Source organism: Prunus mume, linkage group LG8 (genome assembly GCF_029339155.1).
Source record: "Prunus mume cultivar Tortuosa linkage group LG8, ASM2933915v1, whole genome shotgun sequence".
NCBI lineage: Eukaryota > Viridiplantae > Streptophyta > Magnoliopsida > Rosales > Rosaceae > Prunus > Prunus mume.
Genome location: NC_142705.1, coordinates 11,723,510 through 11,747,360, shown reverse-complemented (window position 1 = coordinate 11,747,360; position 23,851 = coordinate 11,723,510). Strand labels below are relative to the sequence as shown.

At 37.3% G+C, this 23,851-nt stretch overlaps 6 protein-coding genes and 1 pseudogene across 8 annotated transcripts; 3 read left to right on the top strand and 4 right to left on the bottom strand.

The window, feature by feature from the left end:
- Window positions 1-540: 540 nt before the first annotated feature.
- LOC103339593 (small ribosomal subunit protein eS28) lies at window positions 541-1,895 on the bottom strand. Its single transcript, XM_008242916.3, has 2 exons — window positions 1,753-1,895; window positions 541-1,020 (listed from the first exon to the last, which is right to left on the bottom strand). The coding sequence occupies exon 2, from the start codon at window positions 1,017-1,019 to the stop codon at window positions 822-824; it is 198 nt and encodes a 65-aa protein (XP_008241138.1). The 5' UTR covers window position 1,020; window positions 1,753-1,895; the 3' UTR covers window positions 541-821.
- A 67-nt stretch (window positions 1,896-1,962) lies between these two features.
- Window positions 1,963-4,161, top strand: LOC103339592 (pentatricopeptide repeat-containing protein At2g20710, mitochondrial-like; annotated as a pseudogene). Its single transcript, XR_016122774.1, has 2 exons — window positions 1,963-2,352; window positions 2,740-4,161. The product of XR_016122774.1 is annotated as a pentatricopeptide repeat-containing protein At2g20710, mitochondrial-like (transcript).
- A 147-nt stretch (window positions 4,162-4,308) lies between these two features.
- Window positions 4,309-6,605, top strand: LOC103339662 (nucleic acid binding / methyltransferase). 2 transcript variants are annotated; one of them, XM_089043019.1, is made up of 5 exons: window positions 4,309-4,958; window positions 5,059-5,217; window positions 5,498-5,579; window positions 5,785-5,967; window positions 6,220-6,605. In XM_089043019.1, the coding sequence occupies exons 1-4, from the start codon at window positions 4,599-4,601 to the stop codon at window positions 5,934-5,936; spliced, it is 753 nt and encodes a 250-aa protein (XP_088899145.1). In that variant the 5' UTR covers window positions 4,309-4,598; the 3' UTR covers window positions 5,937-5,967; window positions 6,220-6,605. The 2 variants fall into 2 exon arrangements, with proteins under 2 accessions (XP_088899145.1, XP_088899144.1); XM_089043018.1 differs by having other exon boundaries at window positions 4,380-4,958; window positions 6,272-6,605.
- An 826-nt stretch (window positions 6,606-7,431) lies between these two features.
- Window positions 7,432-12,463, top strand: RBL15 (RHOMBOID-like protein 15). The gene is made up of 13 exons (XM_008242914.2): window positions 7,432-7,587; window positions 8,159-8,324; window positions 9,230-9,533; window positions 9,800-9,832; window positions 9,931-10,022; window positions 10,126-10,199; window positions 10,329-10,423; window positions 10,548-10,617; window positions 10,775-10,953; window positions 11,558-11,615; window positions 11,714-11,770; window positions 12,002-12,073; window positions 12,160-12,463. Exons 1-13 carry the CDS (start codon window positions 7,564-7,566, stop codon window positions 12,163-12,165), a joined length of 1,230 nt encoding a protein of 409 aa, XP_008241136.1. The 5' UTR covers window positions 7,432-7,563; the 3' UTR covers window positions 12,166-12,463.
- A 128-nt stretch (window positions 12,464-12,591) lies between these two features.
- On the bottom strand, window positions 12,592-14,265 carry LOC103339661 (uncharacterized). Its single transcript, XM_008242993.2, has 3 exons — window positions 13,780-14,265; window positions 13,010-13,128; window positions 12,592-12,876 (listed from the first exon to the last, which is right to left on the bottom strand). The coding sequence occupies exons 1-3, from the start codon at window positions 14,227-14,229 to the stop codon at window positions 12,783-12,785; spliced, it is 663 nt and encodes a 220-aa protein (XP_008241215.2). The 5' UTR covers window positions 14,230-14,265; the 3' UTR covers window positions 12,592-12,782.
- Window positions 14,266-15,058: 793 nt separating this feature from the next.
- On the bottom strand, window positions 15,059-16,329 carry LOC103339589 (uncharacterized). Its single transcript, XM_008242913.2, has 3 exons — window positions 15,932-16,329; window positions 15,454-15,572; window positions 15,059-15,257 (listed from the first exon to the last, which is right to left on the bottom strand). Exons 1-3 carry the CDS (start codon window positions 16,238-16,240, stop codon window positions 15,164-15,166), a joined length of 522 nt encoding a protein of 173 aa, XP_008241135.2. The 5' UTR covers window positions 16,241-16,329; the 3' UTR covers window positions 15,059-15,163.
- A 1,916-nt stretch (window positions 16,330-18,245) lies between these two features.
- LOC103339659 (uncharacterized) lies at window positions 18,246-19,251 on the bottom strand. The gene is made up of 3 exons (XM_008242992.2): window positions 18,855-19,251; window positions 18,657-18,775; window positions 18,246-18,454 (listed from the first exon to the last, which is right to left on the bottom strand). The coding sequence occupies exons 1-3, from the start codon at window positions 19,245-19,247 to the stop codon at window positions 18,340-18,342; spliced, it is 627 nt and encodes a 208-aa protein (XP_008241214.2). The 5' UTR covers window positions 19,248-19,251; the 3' UTR covers window positions 18,246-18,339.
- Window positions 19,252-23,851: the final 4,600 nt, after the last annotated feature.

Genomic DNA, 23,851 nt, shown 5'->3' with positions numbered 1-23,851 from the left:
GAATGATGGTATTTTGGGAATTAAAAAATTCATTAAATGTTCATGTATGCTTCTTTTGAAAACAGTTTGAAAAGAAATCAGAGTCATTTTAAAAACTTTGTCAAAATTCTTTTAAAATAATCAGAATATTTTATTTTTACCAAACACCTTAAACTGCAAAACTTAAAAATGAAGCAGATTTTTGGCCCAAAAAAAAAACAATCCCAAACGAGGCAGTATAAAAGTTTCTAGAATTGCTTTTGTACGAGTTTTTTAAAATTTCGACATCTTCTTTGTTCATATAATTGCTTTTCACTTGCTTCTGAGTCATGGCTTCTGCCATATCCTTGAACCATAAGATGTTTTACCTCTTTCAAAAAATATTAAAGCCTAAAGATATCATGATTTTCACTCCTAGCATCCAGCAGAGAAAGTCGGGAATATAGGAGCATCTACATGATTTCGCAACGATTTATTAAAAATTTCAACTTTTAAGTAGCATCAAACTATTGAGACAACAGTCCCGATCAGATTTGTTACTCAACACCCAAGAGCTCAGGGTAGAAGGAAATCAAAGATTTGACACAGAAACCAGGAATATTTGTTACTTGTTCAAACAAAACCTAGGGCTTTTTCCCGACATAGAAGTTTAGCAAGATTCCATAAAGAACTCTCATCAGAACAATCAAGTCTACGTTGCTAGTAAATACCAAGACACATAAACTAAAAAAATAGGAACAGAGATTGGCAACACAACTGCCATTCACCAACATAAACACCAGTTGCTTGCAAGTAACCAAAACTTTGAAGTTCAAGCATCAACAAACAAGAGCCATCTCCGATCAACGCAACCTCCTAGCTTCCCTCTCAGACTCGAGCAAGGTAAGGATATCCCCCTCCCTCACTGGTCCCTTGACGTTCCTCATGATGAACCGGTTCTGGTCATCCAGAAACTTGACTCTAACTTGAGTCACCTGCCCACGAGATCCAGTCCGACCCATAACTTTCACCACCACAGCATGCTTCACAGTGGAGTCCATTCTACACGCAGATACAAAAGGAAAATTAGCAAGAGAACGCTCTTGTAGCACTCTGCCGCCACGATGGTGGTAAATTGGAAAGCAACAAAGTCAAGAGGCCAGACTATTCTATTAAGCATTACGATTGGAAATAGAACACGAGTTATAAACTACAAAAACAGAGCAAAGAACTAAATGGGGTATCATAATTTCATCTTATTTTCCGATAACTGAATCCTCGAAAACTATCAGAAATTGTCCTACAAAACACACTTCAATTCCATAGCACACTAGTAAATCAAACCGAAACAGCAAACAAAAGCCAACTACAAGCTAATTACAATTTTCAATGTACATGAACACAGACAGAACATAAGTCATAAGTTCTTTTTACACCATAAATCTCCACTTTGATTGATGCCATAAGGAAAGCTGCAATCAACCAGATCTAATTCCCTAATCAAATAATGAGCAGAAATCTTGATTTATACAGTCATGAAAGTTTGATATGATTCCCTAATTCCATTAACACTTTTCTTATCTTATTTTTAAGATCTAAAAACAACATAATAACAGGCATACAGTAATCTGAATTTATGAGTTTTGGGTTGAGTAAATAATCCAGCCAAAAACGCAAACAGAGATTGAAAGTTTCAGGGAATAAATCGCTCAATAAAATTAAATAAAAATGCAAACAGAGATTGGAAATAACAATATTGAAGATTAAGCATTTACAGAAGAGTGAGAAATTCACCTTTGGTAGAGAGAGAGTCTTCAATGGAAAAGTGACGAGAAGGAGTGTGCGCGGCTGCGTCAAGGGGAGAAAAAAAAAAGAGTGCGTCTGCGTTTAGGGCACTAGGGTTCTCAAGGTTTTTCTTTTATAGTGAATTTGTTTTTTCTTAAAAATGTAATATTTTATTTATTTTATGGATTGCTTATTGAAAGCCAAAAATACGACGTCGTTTATCATTTCCACTGCATCATCTTCTCGTCTCTCTCTCGCTCTTGCTCTAACCCTGCCTTGGTCCAGCATTAAACCCATCTCTCTCTCAATGAAGCATTCTCGCTTCAGTTCGCTGTTCAATTTGTATTCTCGTTTCGGTTTCCGAAACTTACCGGGCGCTTCGCTGTACTCGACGGCTACAGATCCCACATATCATTATAGAAAGTACTGGAATGGTGTCCTGAACAACCTCTACGGTCGGATTTCTCGAGTCGGAGATCGCAATGCATCCATTTTGCCGATTCTCGACGAATGGATCGAAGAAGGCGGAAACGCAGAGAAAGATGAGATGACCTCGTCACCATAATCAAGGAGCTCAGGGAATTCAAGAAATATAAGCACGCTCTTGAGGTAGGTACTAATTTCTGTTTGATTGCTCAGAAAGTGTGGAAATGGAATTCATTTAGGGTCTTTATTTGGTTTTTTATCTATAATTTATCAAATATTATGTTCAACTCGGTAAAATTGAATTGTGAATGGATGGAAATTCAAATTATGCTATAGAGTAGCTTAAATTCTGTTAGCTTAACTGCTAAATGGGAGTGCTTTCATTGTAATTTGGAGGATTTAAACTGCTAATGGTGAGAGCAATGCTATATAGACTTCAAAATAAGTCAGCCCAAGTAGCAAAGTTTTCATCTTTTTCATCTTCTTCATATTTGGATTTCTGAAGAGAGATTGTATGGTATGTTGGCAACCCCAGATTCTGAAAATTGTTTTTGGTTTATTGATTCTCAGCTATCTATGTGGTTGACTGACAAAAGGTACTTCAGCCTTATCAAGGCTGATGTTGCCATCCAGCTGGACTTGATTTCAAAAGTTCACGGAATTGAACAAGCTGAGAATTATTTTGAAAACATTGCAAAACAATTGAAAGCTCACGAGGTTTACAGTACTCTCCTCAACTGCTATGCCCATGTAAAACTTGTGGAAAAAGCCGAGGCCACCATGCAGAAGATGAGGGATCTGGGGTTTGCCAGGACATCTTTGGTCTATAACGTTTTGCTCAATTTGTATTATAAGACTGGAAACACTGATAAATTTGACGTTCTGCTGAATGAAATGGAAGAGAGTGGCATCGGTTGTGACAGATTCACATATGGGATCCGTCTCAGTGCATATGCTGCTGCTTCTGATCATGAGGGAATTGACAAGGTTCTGGCAGAATGGGAATCCAGTCCTGGGTTCCAGGTGAATTGGACTAATTATTCCGTTGCGGCAAATGGTTATGTGAAAGTAGGAAATGTGGAAAAGGCTTTGGAAATGCTAGAGAAGTCTGAAAAACTGATATCAAGCTCTGAAAGACAGAGGGCAACATATGAGCACCTCATTACTCAATATGCAGTACTAGGGAAGAAAGATGATGTTGTGAGACTCTGGGAACTTTACAGCAAGCACATGAAAATATACAATAAGGGTTATATAGCCATAATAACCTCATTCTTGAAGTTTGGTGATGTTGAAAGTGCTGAGAAGATCTATGAAGAGTGGGAATCCGGGAAATTAACTTTTGATATTCGTATACTGAGTCACTTACTTGGTGGTGCTTATGCCAGAAGGGGCCTTTTTGACAAGGCTGAAGCCTTTCTTAACAGGGTAATACTTAAGGGTGGGAAACCGGATACATGGTCATGGTTTACTTTGGCAAGATTGGTTTAGGGTGTTTTGGCTGTCTGTTTGCGACACATGAAAAAGAGAGCAGATCTGGAGGGAGCTGAGGAGTTTATAAGACAGCTCGGGGATAAGTGTGTTATCACCGTAAGTCTTCAGGAGAGATTGTTGGATTATATTAATAAAGATGATTCAGTCTCTAGAACCAGGTGAAGTGGAATGGGATGATCTGAATGGAGATAAAGAAACAAGTGGCCCTTTAGAAGCCTAGGGGACTAGTAGTAGTTAGGATTAGAGACTCCTGAAAATTTAGGTAAAGGCAAGTCAACTGCAGGGACTTGTAAAGATGTGCTTGAGGATGAAGCTGACGTGTATTCAAGATATCATTTTTCTGTCAATGAAGATGTCGCTTTTGTTTCTCTAATCTGATCTTGGAGTTTGCTGCATATATAGAGGACTTGAATGAATTTTATTTTGTACTTTTCCTTCCTGAGAATTTATTTTTCCTATTCATGAAGATGCAGAAATTCCCTGAACAATTTTCTGGTACTATTGGCATGCTTGTTTCTACTAAAAACCACTCTTGAACTGCAACTTTGAGGTTCCTGAAGATTTCTGTGTATAAATAAGCTGTCGTCTTCATACCCAACAAGGGGAAATTAATAATGAGCAGTAAAATAACACAAACCCAACTCATTGAAAATTAATCAATAATTCCAGCAATTGAGATGTAGTGAAGTAGCGAGTGGGGAATAGCTCAATTGATTGAGCTCTTTAGCCTCAAACTCTGTGGACAGAGGCTCGAATCTCCCTTCCCAATTGCTTGTACTAAAAAAGAAAATGCAGCGAAGTAATTAAAGCTCCTACTAAAAATAACAGTGTTTAGTGGAGGGTAATATTGGCATTTTGCGTTTTATTTATTTATCTGATTCTGGATTTTATTAAGTGACAAAATAAACCAACCTCCTTTCGAAAACCCTGCCAAAATGGAACAAAACCTCTCGGCCCAAACCCTCCCCAACTCACTCTCCAACCACCAAGACGACGTCGTGGCCGCCGCCGACGACGACGACTCACCGTCCCTAAGCCTTCAAGCCCTAGAAGCTCTCAAGGAATTCCTAGCGGAGCAAAGCCAGCCCTTACCTGACGCCGCCGCCGAGAGCCGAGCCGCAGACTCGGCAGCTCCAGCTCTCATCTCCGAAGACTGGAGACTGAGCCAGTTCTGGTACGACCCCCACACCGCCGAAACCCTAGCCCAAGAGGTCCTCACTCTCTGCAACTCTCTCCCCGACTCGGCCGCTAGGGTTGCTTGCGTCGCTTGCCCCTCACTCTACGCCTATCTCAAGGTCCCTTTCATCTTTTCGCTCTCTGGGTTTTAATTTAATGTTTGTTTGTTTTTAAATTTAATGTTTTTACTGATTTTTATTTATTTATTTCTATTTTCAGAACAATGATTCTGACGTGCCTGTGCAACTGCTTGAGTATGACAAGCGGTTTGAGCAGTACGGGAGTGATTTCACGTTTTATGATTACAACCGACCTGAAGACTTGCCATTGGAGCTCAAGCATGCTTTTGAAATTGTAGTTGCTGATCCCCCTTACCTGGTGAGCAAAATTATGCTTCTTTATGTCATTTGGTTCAGTGTTATAACTCATGGGTATGTGTGTTATGTAGCAAAATAAGTTGAATCTGAGTCTTCATGCACTCTGTATGAATTAAGATCTAGCATCGAAATACATTTTCATGACTGTGTTTGTACCATGCTTGGTGACTGCATTGCTTTTTCTACATCTCTCGTATAGGGGTCGAATCTGTATTCATAGGTAGGACTGTGAAGTTGTGGTTATGAACAAATTGCTGATATAGTATAACTGGTGTTTACAGAGTCGGGAGTGCTTGGAGAAAGTTGCTCAAACTGTTTCATTTCTTGCACGATCAGAAAAATCTTACCTGCTTCTCCTCACAGGTAGACATTTCCCTCCTATATAATTGGCAAAACATAATAAGAATATTGCCATTCCTGCACAGGCTACATTGTAATTACTGCGTTACAAGACAGGATTAAAACATTTCACCAGTGAGATTTTTGTTATTGGAATCAGAAATTGAACAAGTGTTATTGCTAGCACCTTTCAGTTTGTTGCAACTAACTGTTATATGATGACTTGCAGGAGCGGTGCAGAAAGAGAGAGCAGCTGAACTCATGGGATTACATCCATGTGGTTTTAGGCCCCAACACTCTAGCAAACTAGGAAACGAGTTTCGGCTATTCACAAACTATGATCCTGCAATGAGATTAGAAGGGTGGGATGTTGAGAAGTAGGAACTCTTTATTCTCTTGTGACCCTAAACTGGTAAGCATAGATTGGTCGGGGGAAATTTCTTTCTTCCTACTCAATATTATGTAGTGGAATCTTACATTTTATGTGTGATAAATTTTGTTGTTCTCAATGTCATCTCCACATGCTATGAGCACAGTTATAATATTCATACTTAATTAGGACCGAGTATTTTGTGAACTCTGAACTGTTCAGACTTCTGAGCATGCGGTAATCATTGTACTGGCATTTTCTTTCTGTTTTACTAAGTTATAATAATGCCTAAAGCTCTAGGTGGTGGAATGTTACTGTGGCTATATGGGTGAACTTTTGTCTGCAGATTCAACTGCTGGAGAATCAAACTGTGTCGCCTGCTAGGCATATTCTGGATGCTAGAAAGATGATGTCTGAATCTGTCATGTGGCATCAATTCAGGCTAAAGCAGATCAGTATACATTGCTACTCCAGTCTGTTTTATCATCTGTAGTTGTTTTTCAGTTTCTTCAACTCCCCACCCAACTTTTGTAAGCCAAATTTGATTTGTTATGTGTATTTGCATCGCCCAAAATTTCACAGGATAGAAATGTATCTTCTTTTTTTATTGGAAGATAAATCGAGATCCTCTGATCAGTACTTGCATCATGACAAATATCAATTCTCTCTTTATTTGCTTAGAGTCTTCGAGTTTCCTTCCTCTCACTCACTCAACAGAATAACAACACACAAGTAGATGGGAGGGACAGAAAAGTGCTATGCTTCCATGTTAATTTGTTTCATTTGAATGGACAAAATAACCTTAAATTTAACGAAAAAATTGACAAATTTGACGTTAAAGGCAAATTGGCACGTTTTAAAAGTTAAGGGGCTCATAACCAAATTGATAGTTCGAGTAGCAAATCTGAAGGTCTTTACTTTATGAGACATTGCTCATGACCTCGCACCAATCGTTGGATGTAAAGTGTAATTCATCGTAACTGTCGGATGCATACATTTCCTGCATTCTATCAAATGAAAAATCTATGTTACAAAATACTACATTTTTCTAACCAATTTGGATCTTCTATAGTAGTTTTCCTCTAGCCAAGCCAAAATATTCTTTCTGCATTAGAGAAGACCTTAAACGTGAATTTTGGTGCAGAGCTTCTGCATGGTAATTTCGTTTTCAGTTGAAGAATACAACCCTGAACTATGCTCGGGTTAGAACGAGATCTAACTCAGTGCAAATTTTGGGAACTTTCGAAACTTCGCACTCCTTGTTCGAAAAGATTCAAAGAAGTTACTCTCTTCACATAGATATTTTAGATACAACTCAAACAACGTGTTCCAAATGAGAAATTCCTTAATTATCAAAACAAAATTAGGGAAATTCCATTAGCATTAAGACAAGAGAACACTTCTTCTTGGATTTAACCCGGGTTCCAATATAAATGCGGGCCTTCTCAACCCAACCCATGATTTGTTTCATGGACTCGACCCGCCCGTATTTCACGATCCGAGTTCGAAAAGATAGAGAGTTCGAGATCCCCGCACAACGCAAACGCCAAAAAAGCGACTTGGTACTCTCCAAGACTATTCTAACTAAAGTTTTTTCAAAACCAAGTCACATAACTGCAGCAGCAGCAGCAAGAAGAAATGAGGCCAAACATCGTTTCCGAGGTAAATCTCACAACTCTCCGATCTAGCTCTCTTTCCCATTCGTTTTTACCTTCAACTTCGCATATTCCTCAGAGAGTTATAGTTTTCTCTTAATGTTATGTTTGGTTGCTGAGAAAATGCGGAAATTTTTGAATCTAGTTAAGTACAGCACGAGGTAATTTTTTTCTTGGAAAACTGGCAATATTATAACAATGGAATTTAGTTGCTTTGAGCTTCTCAATTTTTGTTGCTAAAAATATGCTGATACTTTTTTTTTTTTGGATAAAAATGGGCAGATATTTGATTTACATTTGTACTCTGCTCTCATGAGTGAACTGTTAGGAGTTTCTTGCTTCTTCTTCTTCTTCTTCTTTGTTCTTTATTGCACATATATACTTTCATGTTTGAGCTTGTCCTGGTTGTGTTTAGCTGCAACATCATGGAACTTATATAGACCATTGGTTGCTTTATTTATTTATTTATGTTGAAATTAGTATTTACTTGGACATTCATGGCTTGTGTGTTTGTTTTTATATCTAATTAATTTTGTGTTCTAGTAAATTTCATATTGATTCTATGTTTGGGTGTATAGGCAGGACTGCAAACTAGGTTGGGGCAATGGTGGGAGAGCATTCCTTTTCTTACTTCTGCGGTTGTTGGCGTGTGTGGAACTATTTACTTGATCTGTCTCCTGGTTGGATATGACTCCTTTTACGAAATATGCTTTTTGCCCTCTGCAGTTCTATCAAGATTTCAAGGTAAATTGTTTGAAACTGAAATCTGACATGATTGCTACATTCATTGGTCAGTTTTGAATTTATTAGTTATTGGAAAGAAGTCCAATTTTTCCAGCCTCTTTGCTGGGGTTAAACATGCCCTTCCCTGCCCCTCATTCTCACACTATTTTTCTTGATGTTTCACTTCTGGATACTTTTGAGGATCGTGCAACTTAACATCTTTGTTATTCTTCTGTTCTGATTTCAATAATTTTGATGATGCTGCTAAAATTTTACTTTGCCACAAAGCAGAGGTCCATCATTTTTTTTTTGGTTAAACATCATTTCAAGTTATGTTCAAGTTCACATGATTTTGGTAATAGACCTTATGATTTGTAGTCCTTTATACTAATAAACAAATTAAGATTATTGTATTATGTTTTATATTATTCTGGTGTTGTCACTATTTCGCCAATATTGGAGATAATTTGTTGCATGAATGTGGAGGCTTGAAGTTATAAGATTAATTAAGTGACTTTAACACCATTAGTACTGCTTAGCTGTTTTGGTTGCTCCCTTGGATTCTTTTGTGTATAAGTCCAGCACACTGGCCTAGAAACCTGCCAGTAGTTTCTTCGATTTAGTATTGCCCTAGATCATGATCTTTTATGATCAAGCTACAACCTGTATTTTAGTCCCTCTATTATCCAGCTACAACACAATCTTTGTGTCACCTGCTTGGCCCAATTTGAAGCCTCGAATAGAGAATTGAACAGCTGCTTGTTTTGATCTATCTTTTTTTCGTCAGTCAAAAGCTCAATTTAGCTTATGTTTAATAATCAACAAAAGTTATTTGGGTGATTTGTTCTGTTAATAGATAAAAATAATATCCCTTTATTGCATGCAATCTGACACATCTCATGGTCACTTTCTGTTCTCCTTTTCAGTGTACAGGATTTTCACCTCCATTATCTTTCATGGTTCAGTGCTTCATGTATTGTTCAACATGATGGCATTGGTTCCTTTGGGTTCTGAGTTGGAGAGAATCATGGGATCTGTCCGCATGTTGTACATAATCTTTCTATTGGCCATAAGCAATGCACTGTTTCATCTTACGATTGCGCTTTTGGTGGCCTATAATCCCATTCACTCTGATCCGTATCTCATGAATGAATGTGCAATAGGCTTCTCGGGAATCTTGTTTTCTATGATTGTGATAGAGACAAGTCTGAGTGGACACCAGTCTAGAAGGTTGGCTTTTCTAATGTTTAATTTCAAATGTATTACATACCATGGTTTTTTTTTCTTTCACTGAGTGAGAATTTTGCAAATGCTATCGTTTCCCTAACCTAGAATAATTAGATATTCCGAAGCTTTCATTTATTTGATCATACAAATGGGTGCTAAGACATTCATCGCATACACAGCTGCACATTATTAGAATTCTTTTCCCTGTTTTCTTTCATTCTTGACAAATGTATTGGGTTCTACTAACTCACAAACTTTTCTCTCTGCAGTGTCTTTGGACTCTTTAACGTACCTGCTAAATGGTAATTACAGTAACATGCTTATGTGATTCTAATTCTGTTCATTTTACATCGCCCTTTTTGGTAATATTTTGACATATTTACTTAAATATCTATTTCAGGTATGTATGGATCTTGCTGGTAGTGTTCCAAGTTGTTATGTCAAATGTTTCTTTACTGGGGCACCTATGTGGCATTTTGTCTGGCTTTGCATGTAAGTTTTCTCACATTCTAATATTATTCCCCTCTTCTATTTTGCTGTGCCATGTTACACAAGGGAGTTGGTGACAATTCTATGTCTTGTCTTTACAATACAGATACTTACGGATTATTCAATTTCCTCATTCCCGGACCATCCTTCTATTCTACAATTGAGGCCTCCTCGTTGTTTGTAAGTAAACTGCTTTTGATGATCAATCAATTTGGAAACTTACTATTATTCTTTTATCTTTTCCAACCTGTGCATTCATAATTTGCATGGATGTCTAATTGTTGTTCTTTGAAAATATTATGTTTTCAGTCAACTTGTGTGAGGCGGCCTAAATTTATTTTGTGCACTGGTGGGAATCCTTCAGCCTTCATCCCTACATATTCAAGCCAAGGTACAGCATCTAGGTAAGTAATATTTCTTTTGTTTTTTAATGTTTACTTGTCGATAAATTAAGCACCTTCTGTTTCTTAACAGACTACAATTATATGTACTATTAAGAGTCATAAAATGATATATTTTCTTAACCAGTGGATTCTCTGCCGGAAGTATCTGGAGAAACTTGTCTTCATGGATTCCACAGAGGGAAACATCTGCACAGGTTTTGTGTTTTTTTTTTCTTCCACTTGTGTTAAGGGTGTTTTAGCCTTCAATTCAATCTTTAAAATTGCACACTTCGTTGTAAACTTTAACCCTCGGTGTTTGGTGAATGTAGATTAAGTTATTGAATTTGATGACTTCCTATTGTAATAATGCAGTCAGCACAAGACGGTCACATGTTTCCTGGGAGGGGAAGAACACTTGGATCTGGTCGAAATACTGCTTCTGATGCTAATTCAGAATCAAACTTACAGGTTAGACTTTTGGATAATAGCAACTCAGAACATCCATCAGACATGGCAGTTATTGGTACAGGACAGCAGTTATCTGATGGAAGGTACTAGGAAAACTTCCTGCTTCTAGGTTAACGAGCTATTTCTGTTCATGGATTGTGTTTTTCAGTTTACAAGAAATTTGGTAGTTAGTCCATCACTTGTAGAGGCTTTCTTGTTCTTTTACTCATGCATTTTTATATTGAATGGATTCAGAAGAGTTTTTCTCGTTGGTGAGAAAAGATATGTAAACTGAGGTTACACTATTGCAACAGTCTTTCACGTTGATGCATGAGTAATTTTTTTCCAGATGTGGAAAAGGTTATAATGTTAGCGGTTGTGGTGGTAAAGGTGATTCTGGCAGTAACATTGTTAATGATTAATCACTACTAATGGCTTGTTGTAAAGATAGAAAGTTATCTTGCCTATGATTAATCGCCACAGATGGCATGTTTTAGAGATAGAGAGAGAACTTTTCTGTGCTATCAAATACAAAGGAATGTCTTTACTTTTGTGACTTGGACAGTAAACCCATCACTCCTAACCTCGGGTCTGAGTCATGTTTAAATAGTGCAAAAACAGAATTTTTACATTAGTTTGTTATTTGAAGAGTTCCCAACCATGCATCTGACTAGAAATAGGTACTATCTATTTCCTTGATATTTTCAGGCGGTCAACCCTAAATAATACAGCAGTCGCTGCAGCAGAAGTTCCTGTGCACCATCAGGTTTGTTCTTTTAATCAATAAGTTGAGTTTTCCTTTCAACATCTTCCAGCTCATCTGATTCACACATATATCTTGGTTTACTTGTCATTTGGGTGCAGGATTATGTTGTTTCTGAAGAAGAAATCCAGAAGCTTGTATCAATGGGCTTTGAAAGGGTAAAACACTTGAAAATTCCTTTCCCTTGATCAAATGAGCTAACCATCCTATATAGGATACATTTTCCTTATCTAGCTTGATTCATATTCATAGAGTTGAAGATTGCAAGGCTAGTTTTGAAAAATGTTTTAGGATCGAGGAGCATAGTTTTACGTTCAGCATTATAGCTGATGCTTGCTTTAATGAAGAAGATCTTTGAATGTCAATAAATGTCTTGGTATGGGTTACAGACACAGGTAGAAGTTGCTCTTGCAGCTGCAGATGGGGATCTTAATGTGGCAGTGGAAATTCTGAGCCAACAGGTCTGTCTTTCAAACTCATTTATTTCCCAAATTGTTGACTGTTGAGATTTCTTGGTTTAATAATGGGGATTGGGAATTATCTACAGGGCTAATCAAGGCAAGCGAGCTAACTATTTGACTTCTCAAAATGGTCCTCGGTCGACCTGGTTTGATGGGCCCGGTTCATCTTCACGTTTATGTATAGTTCCATGTTCATTTTCTCGTTTATGTAAAGTTCCATGTCTGTATACTGTGTATTGTTTGAGGGCAGGCTGAGATTATTTGGTCGGGGGGAAAGAAGATTCTGAATGGGATATCACACCACACGCACACTAACATCTGTTTAAATGAAAGCACAAAGTATCTTATAACATGTTTGACAGCAATGGAAAAACTAGAGTTGTAACATAACATCCGCACCTTTAGCTTTGCATTGTTTGTTGCCCATTATCTTCTTCTATAGCCCTTCATTTAGGGCTTGTTTGGTAGTGCTTTTCTCGAAACGCCTATCTAATTTGTTTTCTCAAATAGGACTTCAATTTTAAGTAAAATTTTTGTTGTGCTTATAATAAAAGTGGTTCTAGAGCAGAACTGCTTCTAGATAAGCACTCCCAAACGGGAGCAAAAGCGTTTTCTACATAAGCATTTGTAATGATTACATGAAAAGGAACATTTTCAATTCACACCATCTGTTATTTATTGATACATTTTATTTCTCATATATAAAAACCTACTGCTTTCCAGACTCCTTGGGTGGCTTCACAATTACAACTGGGCATTTTGCATGATGTGCGCAGTAGTCGCTCACGCTTCCTATGAATGTTCTGCACCACCCAACAAAAAACAAAATTAAATTAAATTAAATTAATTATGCAAATAAAATAGAATAAATGTTGTTTGGATTTTGAGTTACAATTGTAAGCAGGAATTCCAAATGAACATTAATAAGAAAATCACCTCTTGACCATGCCAAGGCCACGGCTGCCTACAACCAAAAGATCCACATGCATCTGCTCTGTGGCTTGACAAATCATGTCATTCGGATCTCCACTTAGAATTAGGGTTTGGGCTTTGATCTGCACAATTACAAGAATCATGTTAGTTAAGTTCACCCAAATGCATCACAAAACCTCTCATCTAATTATCTGAACCCATAATTAGAATCATTAATGAAGAAACTAATAACGCAAGAGAAATCCTTAGATACATTAACCAACCTGATAAATGATTAATTCACAAAATAACAACATAAACATTAAAACATTGTGTGTGTGTGTGTGTTAGAGTGCTAATCTATTGAGGGATCTTAAACTTATGCAATGTTGACTCGCATTGTATTTTCACTATCAAAACTGTCTATTTTTTAAGTTTCATTCATAGAGTTAAAAGGATTTGTCATCCACAAATTTGATAAACACTGTGTTTAAGCGAGTGTCAGAATGTGAAGATAAAGAGTCCCACATTAGAAAGTTAAAAAAACCTAGCAAAAATTTATAAGGAGTTGAGTTTCTCTCCTCATAGCCAATTGGTTTTGGGTAGAACTTTAACTTCCTTCATAGTATCAGAGAAGACGTGTGAGAATGTGAAGGTCAAAAGTCTCACATCGAAAAGTTGAGAAACCTAATAAGGGCTTATAAGGAGTTAGATTACTCCCCATTGCCAATTGATTTTGAGGTGGAACTTCTAAATTCCTTTAATATTTCATCCTACTAAACTAAATTAATTACCTTCTTATCCTTGCAAATCTCCAAAGCGTGGGTGAGTATAGCGGCAGCCCTTTCTTCTTGTTCCTTGCGCAATTCACCAGACACAGCAGCAGAGAGGACGTAGTTCTGGAACGGCTGCATAACATAAACCAGAGTCACCATGCTCACGTTCTCATGGCTCCCTGCATGAGGTGCTTCCAGGGTCGCCGTGCCTGTGCTTGTAGCCACATCATCGGCGTTGTCCTTGGGCCCCACAAGAAGAAGGTCAAGGGCCCACTTGAGCGCATAGAAGCTCCCCTCACTTCCGTCTATGGCCACCACCACTCTCATCTTCTCCTTCTTCCTCTGTTGCTCGTCGTCCCCGCTTTGAACCACTGCCTGCTCTGCAATTATTGTTGTCTGCAACACTTGCTTGGCTGAGATATCTTCTTCTTCTTCTTGTGTGGTTTTATTGGTGCTTTTGAATGGCATATATAAGTATATATGTCGGTCTCTTTTTCTTAAAGGTGAATTTCCATTTGTTTGTTTGGAGTGGAGGTACAAGGACGCCTTTATGTACGTGGCAGCCTTGCAAATAGAAAATTCCAATTCCTCATGCAAATTTGGCATTAGCGCGGGGTATATGAGATGAGATAGACCTCGACGCAACTCTTTGTGTTTTACTATTTTGGTGTCGTGTCATCCTCGTGACCTGTGAAATTCTTCTCAATTTAAAATTAATTCGTAATATGTAAACTCAAAGCTTATTTGTGAAAGTAACACATTGTGTTCCTTTTTATCTGTCGACACTCGGAAGGCCGGGTGGTTTATCTGTCGACACTTGAAAGTAACACATTGGGATATCACTACACACACTAACTTCTGTTTAAATGAAAGCACCGAAGTTGTTATATGTTTGACAGCAATGGAAAAACTAGAGTTGTGATATAACATCCAAGCCTTTAGCTTTGCATTGTTTGTTACCCGTTATCTTTTTGTATCGTGCTTTGACTTAGGGTCTGTTTGATAGTTCTTTGACTTAGGACCTGACTTAGACTTAGAGTCTGTTTGATAGTTCTTTGACTTAGGGCCTGACTTAGAGTCTATTTAGTAGTTTGATGGTGCTTTGACTTAGGGCCTGACTTAGAGTCTATTTGGTAGTACTTTGATTTAGGCCTGTTTAGTAGTAGTGCTTTATCTAATTTGTTTTCTCAAATAGGACTTCAATATTGAGTAAAAAAAATTTTGTGCTTATAATAAAAGTGGTTCTAGAGCATAAGTGCTTCTAGATAAGCAATCCCAAACGGGAGCAAAAGCGTCAAAAGCGTTTTCTACACAAGCATTTGTAATGATTGCATGAAAAGGAACTTTTTCAATTCATGCCATCTGTTATTTATTGATACATTTCATTTTCATATATAAAAACCTACTGCTTTCCAGACTCCTTGGGTGGCTTCACAATTACAACTGGGCATTTTGCATGATGTGCACAGTAGCTACTCACGCTTCCTAAGAATGCTCTGCACCACCCAACAAAACGAATTAAAAAGTAAAATAATAATACAAATCACTAACTGATGAAAATTATATATATATATATATATATATATTGCATTTTGAGTGAATTCCAAATGAACATCCTGAATTTGACAGGGAAAATAATCTGAGTTCAGTAAACATGTAATAAGCTGTGTCTGTGTGGATGACGAAAATCACCTCTTAACCATGCCAAGGCCACGGCTACCTACAACCAGAAGATCCACATGCCTCTGCTCTGTGGCTTCGCAAATCATGTCCTTCGGATCTCCACGTAGAATTAGGGTTTCTGCTTTGATCTGCACATCATGTTAATTAAGTTCATCCAAAATTCATCGCTACAAACCCATAATTGAAATCCTTAATAAAAAAAATATAATTAAGAAACCAACCAACCTGATAAATGATTAATTCACAACATAACATCAACAATTTTTTTTAATACCATAACATATTTTTTTATTTTTATAAAAACGATATTCTACTTTAATCTAATCATCTAATCTAAACTACGAGAAAGGGGGATTCAAACTCGGGTGCAAAATAATAAGTACATCTGCTCTAACCAATTCGGCATAAACATTAAACATCGTGTGTGTTAGTGCTATTCTATTGAGGAATCTTAAAACTTATATGTAAGGAATCTCTCATTAATTACCATCTTATCCTTGCAAATCTCCAAAGCACGGGCGAGTATAGCAGCAGCCTTTTCTTCTTGTTCCTTGCGCAATTCAGCAGACCCAGCAGCAGGGAGGACGTAGTTCTGGAACGGCTGCATAACATAAACCAGAGTCACCAAGCTCACATTCTCATGGCTCCCTGCTTGAGGTGCTTCCAGGGTCGCCGTGCCTGTGCTTGTAGCCACATCATCGGCGTTGTCCTTGGGCCCGACAAGAAGAAAGTCAAGGGCCCACTTGAGCGCATAGAAGCTCTCCTCACTTCCGTCTATGGCCACTATCACCTTCATCTTCTTCTTCTTCCTCTGTTGCTCGTCGTCCCTGCTTTGCACCACTGCCTGCTCTGTAACTATTGGTGTCTGCAACACTTGCTTGGCTGAGATATATATCTTCTTCTTCTTCTTGTGTGGTTTTGTTGGTGCTTTTGAATGGTATATATATGTATATATGTCGGTCTCTTTTTCTTAAAGGTGGAGGTACAAGGACACGTTTCTGTACGTGGCAACCATGCAAATAGAAAATTCCAATTCCTCATGCAATTTTGGCATTTCTGTGGGTTGAGAGCTAATTGTATTATCGGTATATGAGATGAGATGGACCTCGACGCAACTCTGTGTTTTACTATTTTCGTGTCCTGTTTTATCTGTTGACACTTGGAAGATCGGGTGGTTTTATCTGTTGACATGAGATTTATTCGGTCAGAACGTAATGGATGATCTTCTTCTTCTTACCAAAGTGCAGGTCGGACATGAGATTTTTAAGGCCATGACGAAGTCGAAAATAAATCCTGCATATATACCTTCACATAAAAAATATTATTTGATTTTATTTACATGTGTGTAGAATATTAGAAAATATAGCTTTTTATAACTATAATAAAAAGTTTAGAGGGAGTGCTTATGCATGGGTTGTTGTGCTGATTACAAAGGAGACCAGCAAGTGGGGACACTTGGAAGGGATTAGGAATGCATTAAATTCTCTCTCCAATCATATAGTGACACCTGTCCGAGTTGGTGAGCTTAGAGAGGTGGTCTGTTACTAAGTCCCAATTACCCCTAGTTCGTCTTAGTTAGATCCACACCTTTAGCTTTGCATTGTTTTTTACCCATTATCTTCTATGATGTGCTTCGACTTGGGGCTGTTTAGTAGTGCTTTCTCGAAACACCTATTAAGTTCTTTAAATGAAAGTTCTATTGCGTTTATAATAAACACGTTTCTAAAGCAGAATCGCTTTTTAGATAGAGTAATGCTACAGACACCAACTTAAATACCAACTTAGTGATACCAACTTATTTGAAACATGACATGTCAACCGATGTCATCTGCCATGGCCTCGCTTCCCAAATCTTGTCATGGTTTCAGTTAACAGACTATATAGGTTCTGTCCACATCAAGCAATACATCACACAACCCTTCAATGCTGCAACTGTTTCGCAATATTGATACTTACCAAGGAATTCTCTTCTCATTTATGTATCAGTGTCGTGGTCATGTATGATAATTTTTTTGCATACATTAGTCTGCATACGTGAAGGCATAGAACAGTATACAAACCTCGTTGCAGGGAGAGCCGTGAGGGCTGAAATTAATGTTTGGTTTCATTGGGACTGTTGGGTTTGGGCATGCTGTGATCATTTTGCTTTTGTTTGTATAACTTCGAGTTGTTGCCTTCCACGCAAAAAAATCAATGGAAGCTATTTAAACAATTTTTTTTTTCTTTGTGACACAATTTTTGGATCAAAGTAAATTGTTGGTTTGCTTATTCGTATGAATCCAGTCTTTGAATCAGAATAAATTGTTGGCTTACATACTTAGGAGGTATATATGAGATGCCGTTTGCTTCAACATTTGTTTGGATGAGGACCAATAAGACATATGAGATTGGTAAAGGTCAAACGAGGAAGAGGGGAAGGGGTATGAGTATTTTTGAAAGAGGAGGCCATGGTAGATCTGAGAAAGAAGGAAGTGGAGAAGAATTATTAGAATCGGTTTTTAGATAAGCGCTCCCGTAGTGCTTCCTACATAAGCATTCCTATGTAAGGATTCTCAAACGCTTCCTGAATAAGCATTCTCAAACAGGTACTCTTAACTTCGACTTGCCCTTCCTACTGAAGGTGCATGAGTTTTCTGATCACTATCTAACACTTCTACATTTCGTCTTTATATTGATGACGATAAGACAAAACATGCCCCTAATTATATCTATTCACAATCTGAAATTGGTCAATGTATTATGTACGTAGCTGCTGGAGTTTTGTAATTAGATGAACAAAAAACTTACCAGAATAAACCATTTATAATAATAATTACATGAAAAGGAACTTTTACAGTTTACACCTTCTGCTCTTGATACATTTCATAATAAATAAATAAAAACTCTAATAAAAAGCTACTTCTTTCCAGTCTCCTTTGGTGGCTTTCCAGACTCCTTTGGTGGCTTCACAATTACAACTGGGCATTTTGCATGATGCGCGCAGTAGTCACTCACGCTTCCTAAGAATGCTCTGCACCACCACCCAACCAATTTTTTTTTAAAATAATAATAATTAATAATACAAATTAAATACAATAATGCTGATGAAAATAAATATTTATATGTATTTTTGGGATTTTGAGTGAATTCCAAATGAACATCCTGAATTTGACAGAGAAAATAATCTGAGTTCAGTAAACATGTAATAAGCTGTGTGTAGATGGAGAAATCACCTCTGGACCATGCCAAGGCCACGGCTACCTACAACCAGAAGATCCACATGCCTCTGCTCAGTGGCTTCGCAAATCATGTCCTTCGGATCTCCACGTAGAATTACGGTTTCTGCTTTGATCTGCACATCATGTTAATTAAGTTCATCCAATTATATAACACAACACCGGACGGGAGAGTATCATAAACTAATTAATTACCATCTTATCCTTGCATATCTCCAAAGCGCGGGAGAGTACATCGGCAGCACCGTCTTCTTGAGCCTTGCGCACAGATTCCAACAGAGCCGGCGTCACATAATATGCTGCTCCACCGGGCCCAGCCGGGAGGACGTAGTTATAGAACGGCGGCATAACGTGGACCAAAGTCGCCATGCTCACATTCTCTTGGCTCCCCGCAGGTGCTTCCAGGGTCGTCGCCACACCGGCCTTGTCATTGGGCCCCACAAAAAGATGGTCAAGCGCCCACTTGAGCGCGTAGAAGCTCCACTCACTCTCGTCTATGGCCACCATCACCCTCATCTTCTTCTCCCTCTGTTGCTCGTCCTTGCTGCCTTGCTCCTCCATTGCCTGCTCTGCAACTTTTGTCTCCATCACTCTCGGCTGAGATATCTTGTGTTGTTTTTGTTGGTGCTTTTGAATTATATATAAATTTTTGTCGGTCTCTTTTTCTACTTTTTTTTTTTGGTGAGTTTCCGTTTGGAGGTGCTGGGACACGTTTATGTACGTGGCAACCATGCAAATAGAACATTCCAATTCCACATGCAACTTTTTGCGTTGTATGGTGTTTGTTTGTGTCGTCGTGTCATCATACTGGTTATGGATGCCCACAGGAGCCGTTAGCGATTGAGCCTGTCCCTTGCATAGTTGAGTGACATCTGTATTTCCACTTAACCAAGTATTAACAGCGTTAACTCTATTCCGTTAATATTTTAGTTAGGTTGGAAGTACAGATGTCGCTCAATTAAGCAACGGACACAGAGGGGATATGGGTTTGGGGATAGCGGATCCGCTCCCATACTATATATATACCCCGTCTTGGACAATAATTTTGGTAACATTGGAGGGGATTGAAATTTATCATATAAGGAAAAATTATAAAACTGAAAAATAAAAGGCAAAAGAACCAAATGACCAAATAATTCATGGTGTTAATTTAAATCTACATATTCTAAATTCCTAGCAAGCATATATTTTTTTATGTATTAAGGATGGATATTTACTGAAAAAATGAATTTACTTTAATTTCTATTATTGCACAAATTAATCATAAAAAGGAGAATATAAATATTTTTTTTTCAATACCATAATCAACATTTATAAACACTATAACTAGAATAGTTTATTACCAATCCTAAAATGAGCATTACTACTGACATTTTCAAAGAATTCATCCAAAGCAAACAATGCCTAGTAATGTTGGTAAAATTCAAATCTAATGTAGCAACTCCCATAAAAGAGTACGATCACCTTTCATGTCATAATAGCCGTGATTTATAAGTTCACTTATTGCTACATCAAGACACCCTTACACTTTGCGCTAGACAAATCGGAAACCGTTTAGACATCTAATTGTGTCCTATAAAATCAATGAACATGTTGCTTCAAGAAAGTACTAAAATTTCAATGATTTAATTGAGTGGTCAAATGATATCATATTCAAGTGATTTTTTATATGAAGCATTTTTGCTCACTACTTTAACCCAAGGTGTATGCTCACCACCTTAACCCAAGATATATGTTCACCACTCTTCTTAACACTTGACACGTCCATAAGTACTATAATCACGGTTACATAAATCAAAGTAAAAAGTTAACCATAATTATACCTACGGACATGTGTAAAGTATTAAGAATGGTGGTGAACATACACATTGAGTTAAAGTGGTAAGCAAAAATATTTCCTTTTTTTATATAGATGATCTTTGAATGAATATCTACAAAATAGACGGTTTGGATTAGGGAAATACAATGCGGAGTATGCCCTACAAGGGTATCCCTCAATAAAAACTCTATGTATATTATATATATATATATATGTCTCATTCTATTGAGGGATCCCTCAAATAAAATTATTTGAGGGATACTCTTTAGGGTACTCTATGATTTTTTTTTTCAACGATCCAAACTATCTATTTTTTAGGTTTTCATTCATAGATAATCCTTACAAAAAATTAGAAAAATTGGAAACCGTTTCGATATCCAATGGTGTCATACAAAATCAATAAACACGGTGTTTCAATAAAGTACTAAAATTTCAATAATTCAATTGAGTGATCAAAATGATATCGGATTCAAGTGATTTTCGGTAAAGATGATCTTTGAATGAGTATCTACAAAATAGACGTTGGATTAGTGAAATACATTATGAAGTGGGCCCCACAAAAGTGTTCATCAAATAAGCTTATTTGAGGGATCCTGCAACACAATTATTCCTTTGTCTTTGTTCCTTTGAAAAAGCATTTAGTAAAGTGATGGTGTACGGCAATGCATTTGTTCTTAAAAACTAAAGTAAAAACAGTCATATATGTGTACAAGCTTATTTGGAGTTTTTTTTTATGCCAAATTAATTTTAATCTTCTGACCAAGCACACCAAATTGCATCGACTATATCTTTGATATTTTATAAATAGTGAGCATTGGTAATTAATTCTTCAAATTATTATTTTTTGTGCATTTTTTAAATACATACGATATTAGAAAAAGGAGGAAATCAAACTTAAAATCTCGAATGCAAGAATAAATCCTCTTAACCACTTGCGTTTTATCGTATACATTTAATTCGACATTGTAGATACTCTTAGATACTAATGGGCTCTCTAAAATGTAAGAGATACTAAGAGCGACGCAAATCAGCCATGCAGCAACCCATTGGAGGAAAAAGCCAAAATTCGGGGGCCCCAGAAGTGTGGGACCCTGGCCCCAGGCAACTTTGCGCCTGTGTCCAAAACTCGGTGGAGGTGACGTCATGGCGGCGTCGTCGCGCGTTATTCAAATTTTTTTTGGCGTTAAAAAATTTGAACCGCGTCGCGACGCCCTACCACGTGGCACTCAATGTCCGATTTGATTCCAAATGTTAATCCAACGGCTGGCGATTTTTGGACAATAAAATTATGAAAAAAAATCGAAATTTTTTAAAAAAATACTAAAAAATCCTAAAAAATTCTGATTTTTTTTCCTATAAATACCTATAAATACCCTTCACTTTCAACACCAATTCTCATACATTTTATTCTACTTCTACAATTACTCAACATATTTTTCACTCTTCACTCAACATTTTCTTCACTCTTCACTCAACATTTTCATCTCTTTCACCTTGTAATTTTAGTTTTTATTTTTATGGCTTCTTCTATTGAAACCGGAGGGCGTGGAGCACCATGGAAGATGTTTCTTTGTGTGAGGCTTGGCTCCGAGTTTGTCATTGTCCATTGTCAGGCAATGAGATGAAATTTTTCCATATGTGGAAAAATTCATGCCGAATTTTCGAAAAATTGGACTCCACTCGAAATGGCATTGTCGAGTAGGTGGAAACTTCTCAACAAAGAGATGGCAAAATGGAGAGATGCTTTGGCAAAAGCGATGAACTTGTATAGAAGTGGGAAAATCGTACTAACGAAGTAAGTATTTTGTAATTTTCGTAATCATTAAGTTTAATGTCCTAATATATATATGTTGTTAATATTTATTGCATTGTCAATATTTTGTTAATATTTCTTGCATTTCAAATATTTTGTTAATATTTCTTGCATTTTCAATATGTTGTTAATATTTATTGCATTTCAAATATTTTGTTAATATTTCTTGCATTTTCAATATGTTGTTAATATTTATTGCATTTCCAATTGTTTCTTCATATTTCTTGCACTTCCAATTTATTTGTAAGGTTAATTGCATTTCCATTATTTTTATTTTGTTACTTGCATATCCATATATTTTAAATAGTTATTGCATTTTCATTTTTTTGTTAAATAGCTCATTCAAGCACAGATGTGGTTCGCGGGGTGGCAAAATTCACCCATCATGAATGTTGGGAGGTGGTGAAATCATGTAAACGCTTCAATATTATTCCAACGAGTTCCGGCGTTGTGTTAAGCGAGACGCCTCTCCGTGATGCAACGACATCGGATTCACCTCTCGATTCCCCTATGAGTGAAGACTCACCCATCCAAAGGAACCGAGGCCCATTGGCCGAAAGGCTGCGAACAAAGAAACGGATAATTCAAGCAATCATAATTCAAAATTTTTGGAGGAAATTGCAAGGCAAAACGGCATAAGAATTGAATTGGAGCAAAAACGCCAAGATATGGAGGTGGCAATTCAAGCCGAGTGTGCACGAGAAAAGGAGTATTTGCGCAAAAAAGATATGGAGAAGACGGATCGGGAAACTATGGCGATGGATACAAGCCATATGTCCCCTGATACAAAACAATATTGGAAGCTAGAACGAAGGGATGTTATGAGAAGAAGACTTTTCCAGGGATGATGGGCCTAGCAACACAGATTGGTTAAATGATCAAAACCATTAAATTAGTTGGCATACCTTTTATGTATTTTTAATTTTCTTGTTTTCTATTAAAGTTGGTGTACTTCATGTTTTTTATTTTAGTAGTAGTAATTTTAATGACTTGTATTGGATTTCTTTATTTAATAAACAAAGCCTTCAATAAAAGACAATTTTATTCAACATATTCCATACATCAAACACAACATAATTCAAATCAAAACAAAAACTACAAACAAGGCACAATAATAAATAAAAAAACAACACAACCAAACCATAAGCAATACTAAACAACACAACCAAAACATAAGGCCTAAAACATAACCAAAGCATCTATGCTCCATCATTCATCTTCATTCCCTTTCACCGTCTATAAATGCTCTATCAAGTCAAGTTGACGGCTTTCATGAATATAGGAAGATTGCATCTCTTGTATATCGATCTATCATCCGGTCATCATACGATCGTCCCTCACCAACGGTTTCGGCTCAAACGGTTCTCCATTTGGCCCCATGGGCCTTTCATAAATCCGGTCAAGGCCGTGTTTATTGGATCCGGTTCATAGACCTCTCCAGCATCATAATCGTACTCATCCTCCACAATCATATTATGGAGGATGGCGCAAATCATCATAATGCTCGGAGGATCTCCTCATCAAACATACGAGCCGCATCGAACAATCAACCATCGAGCT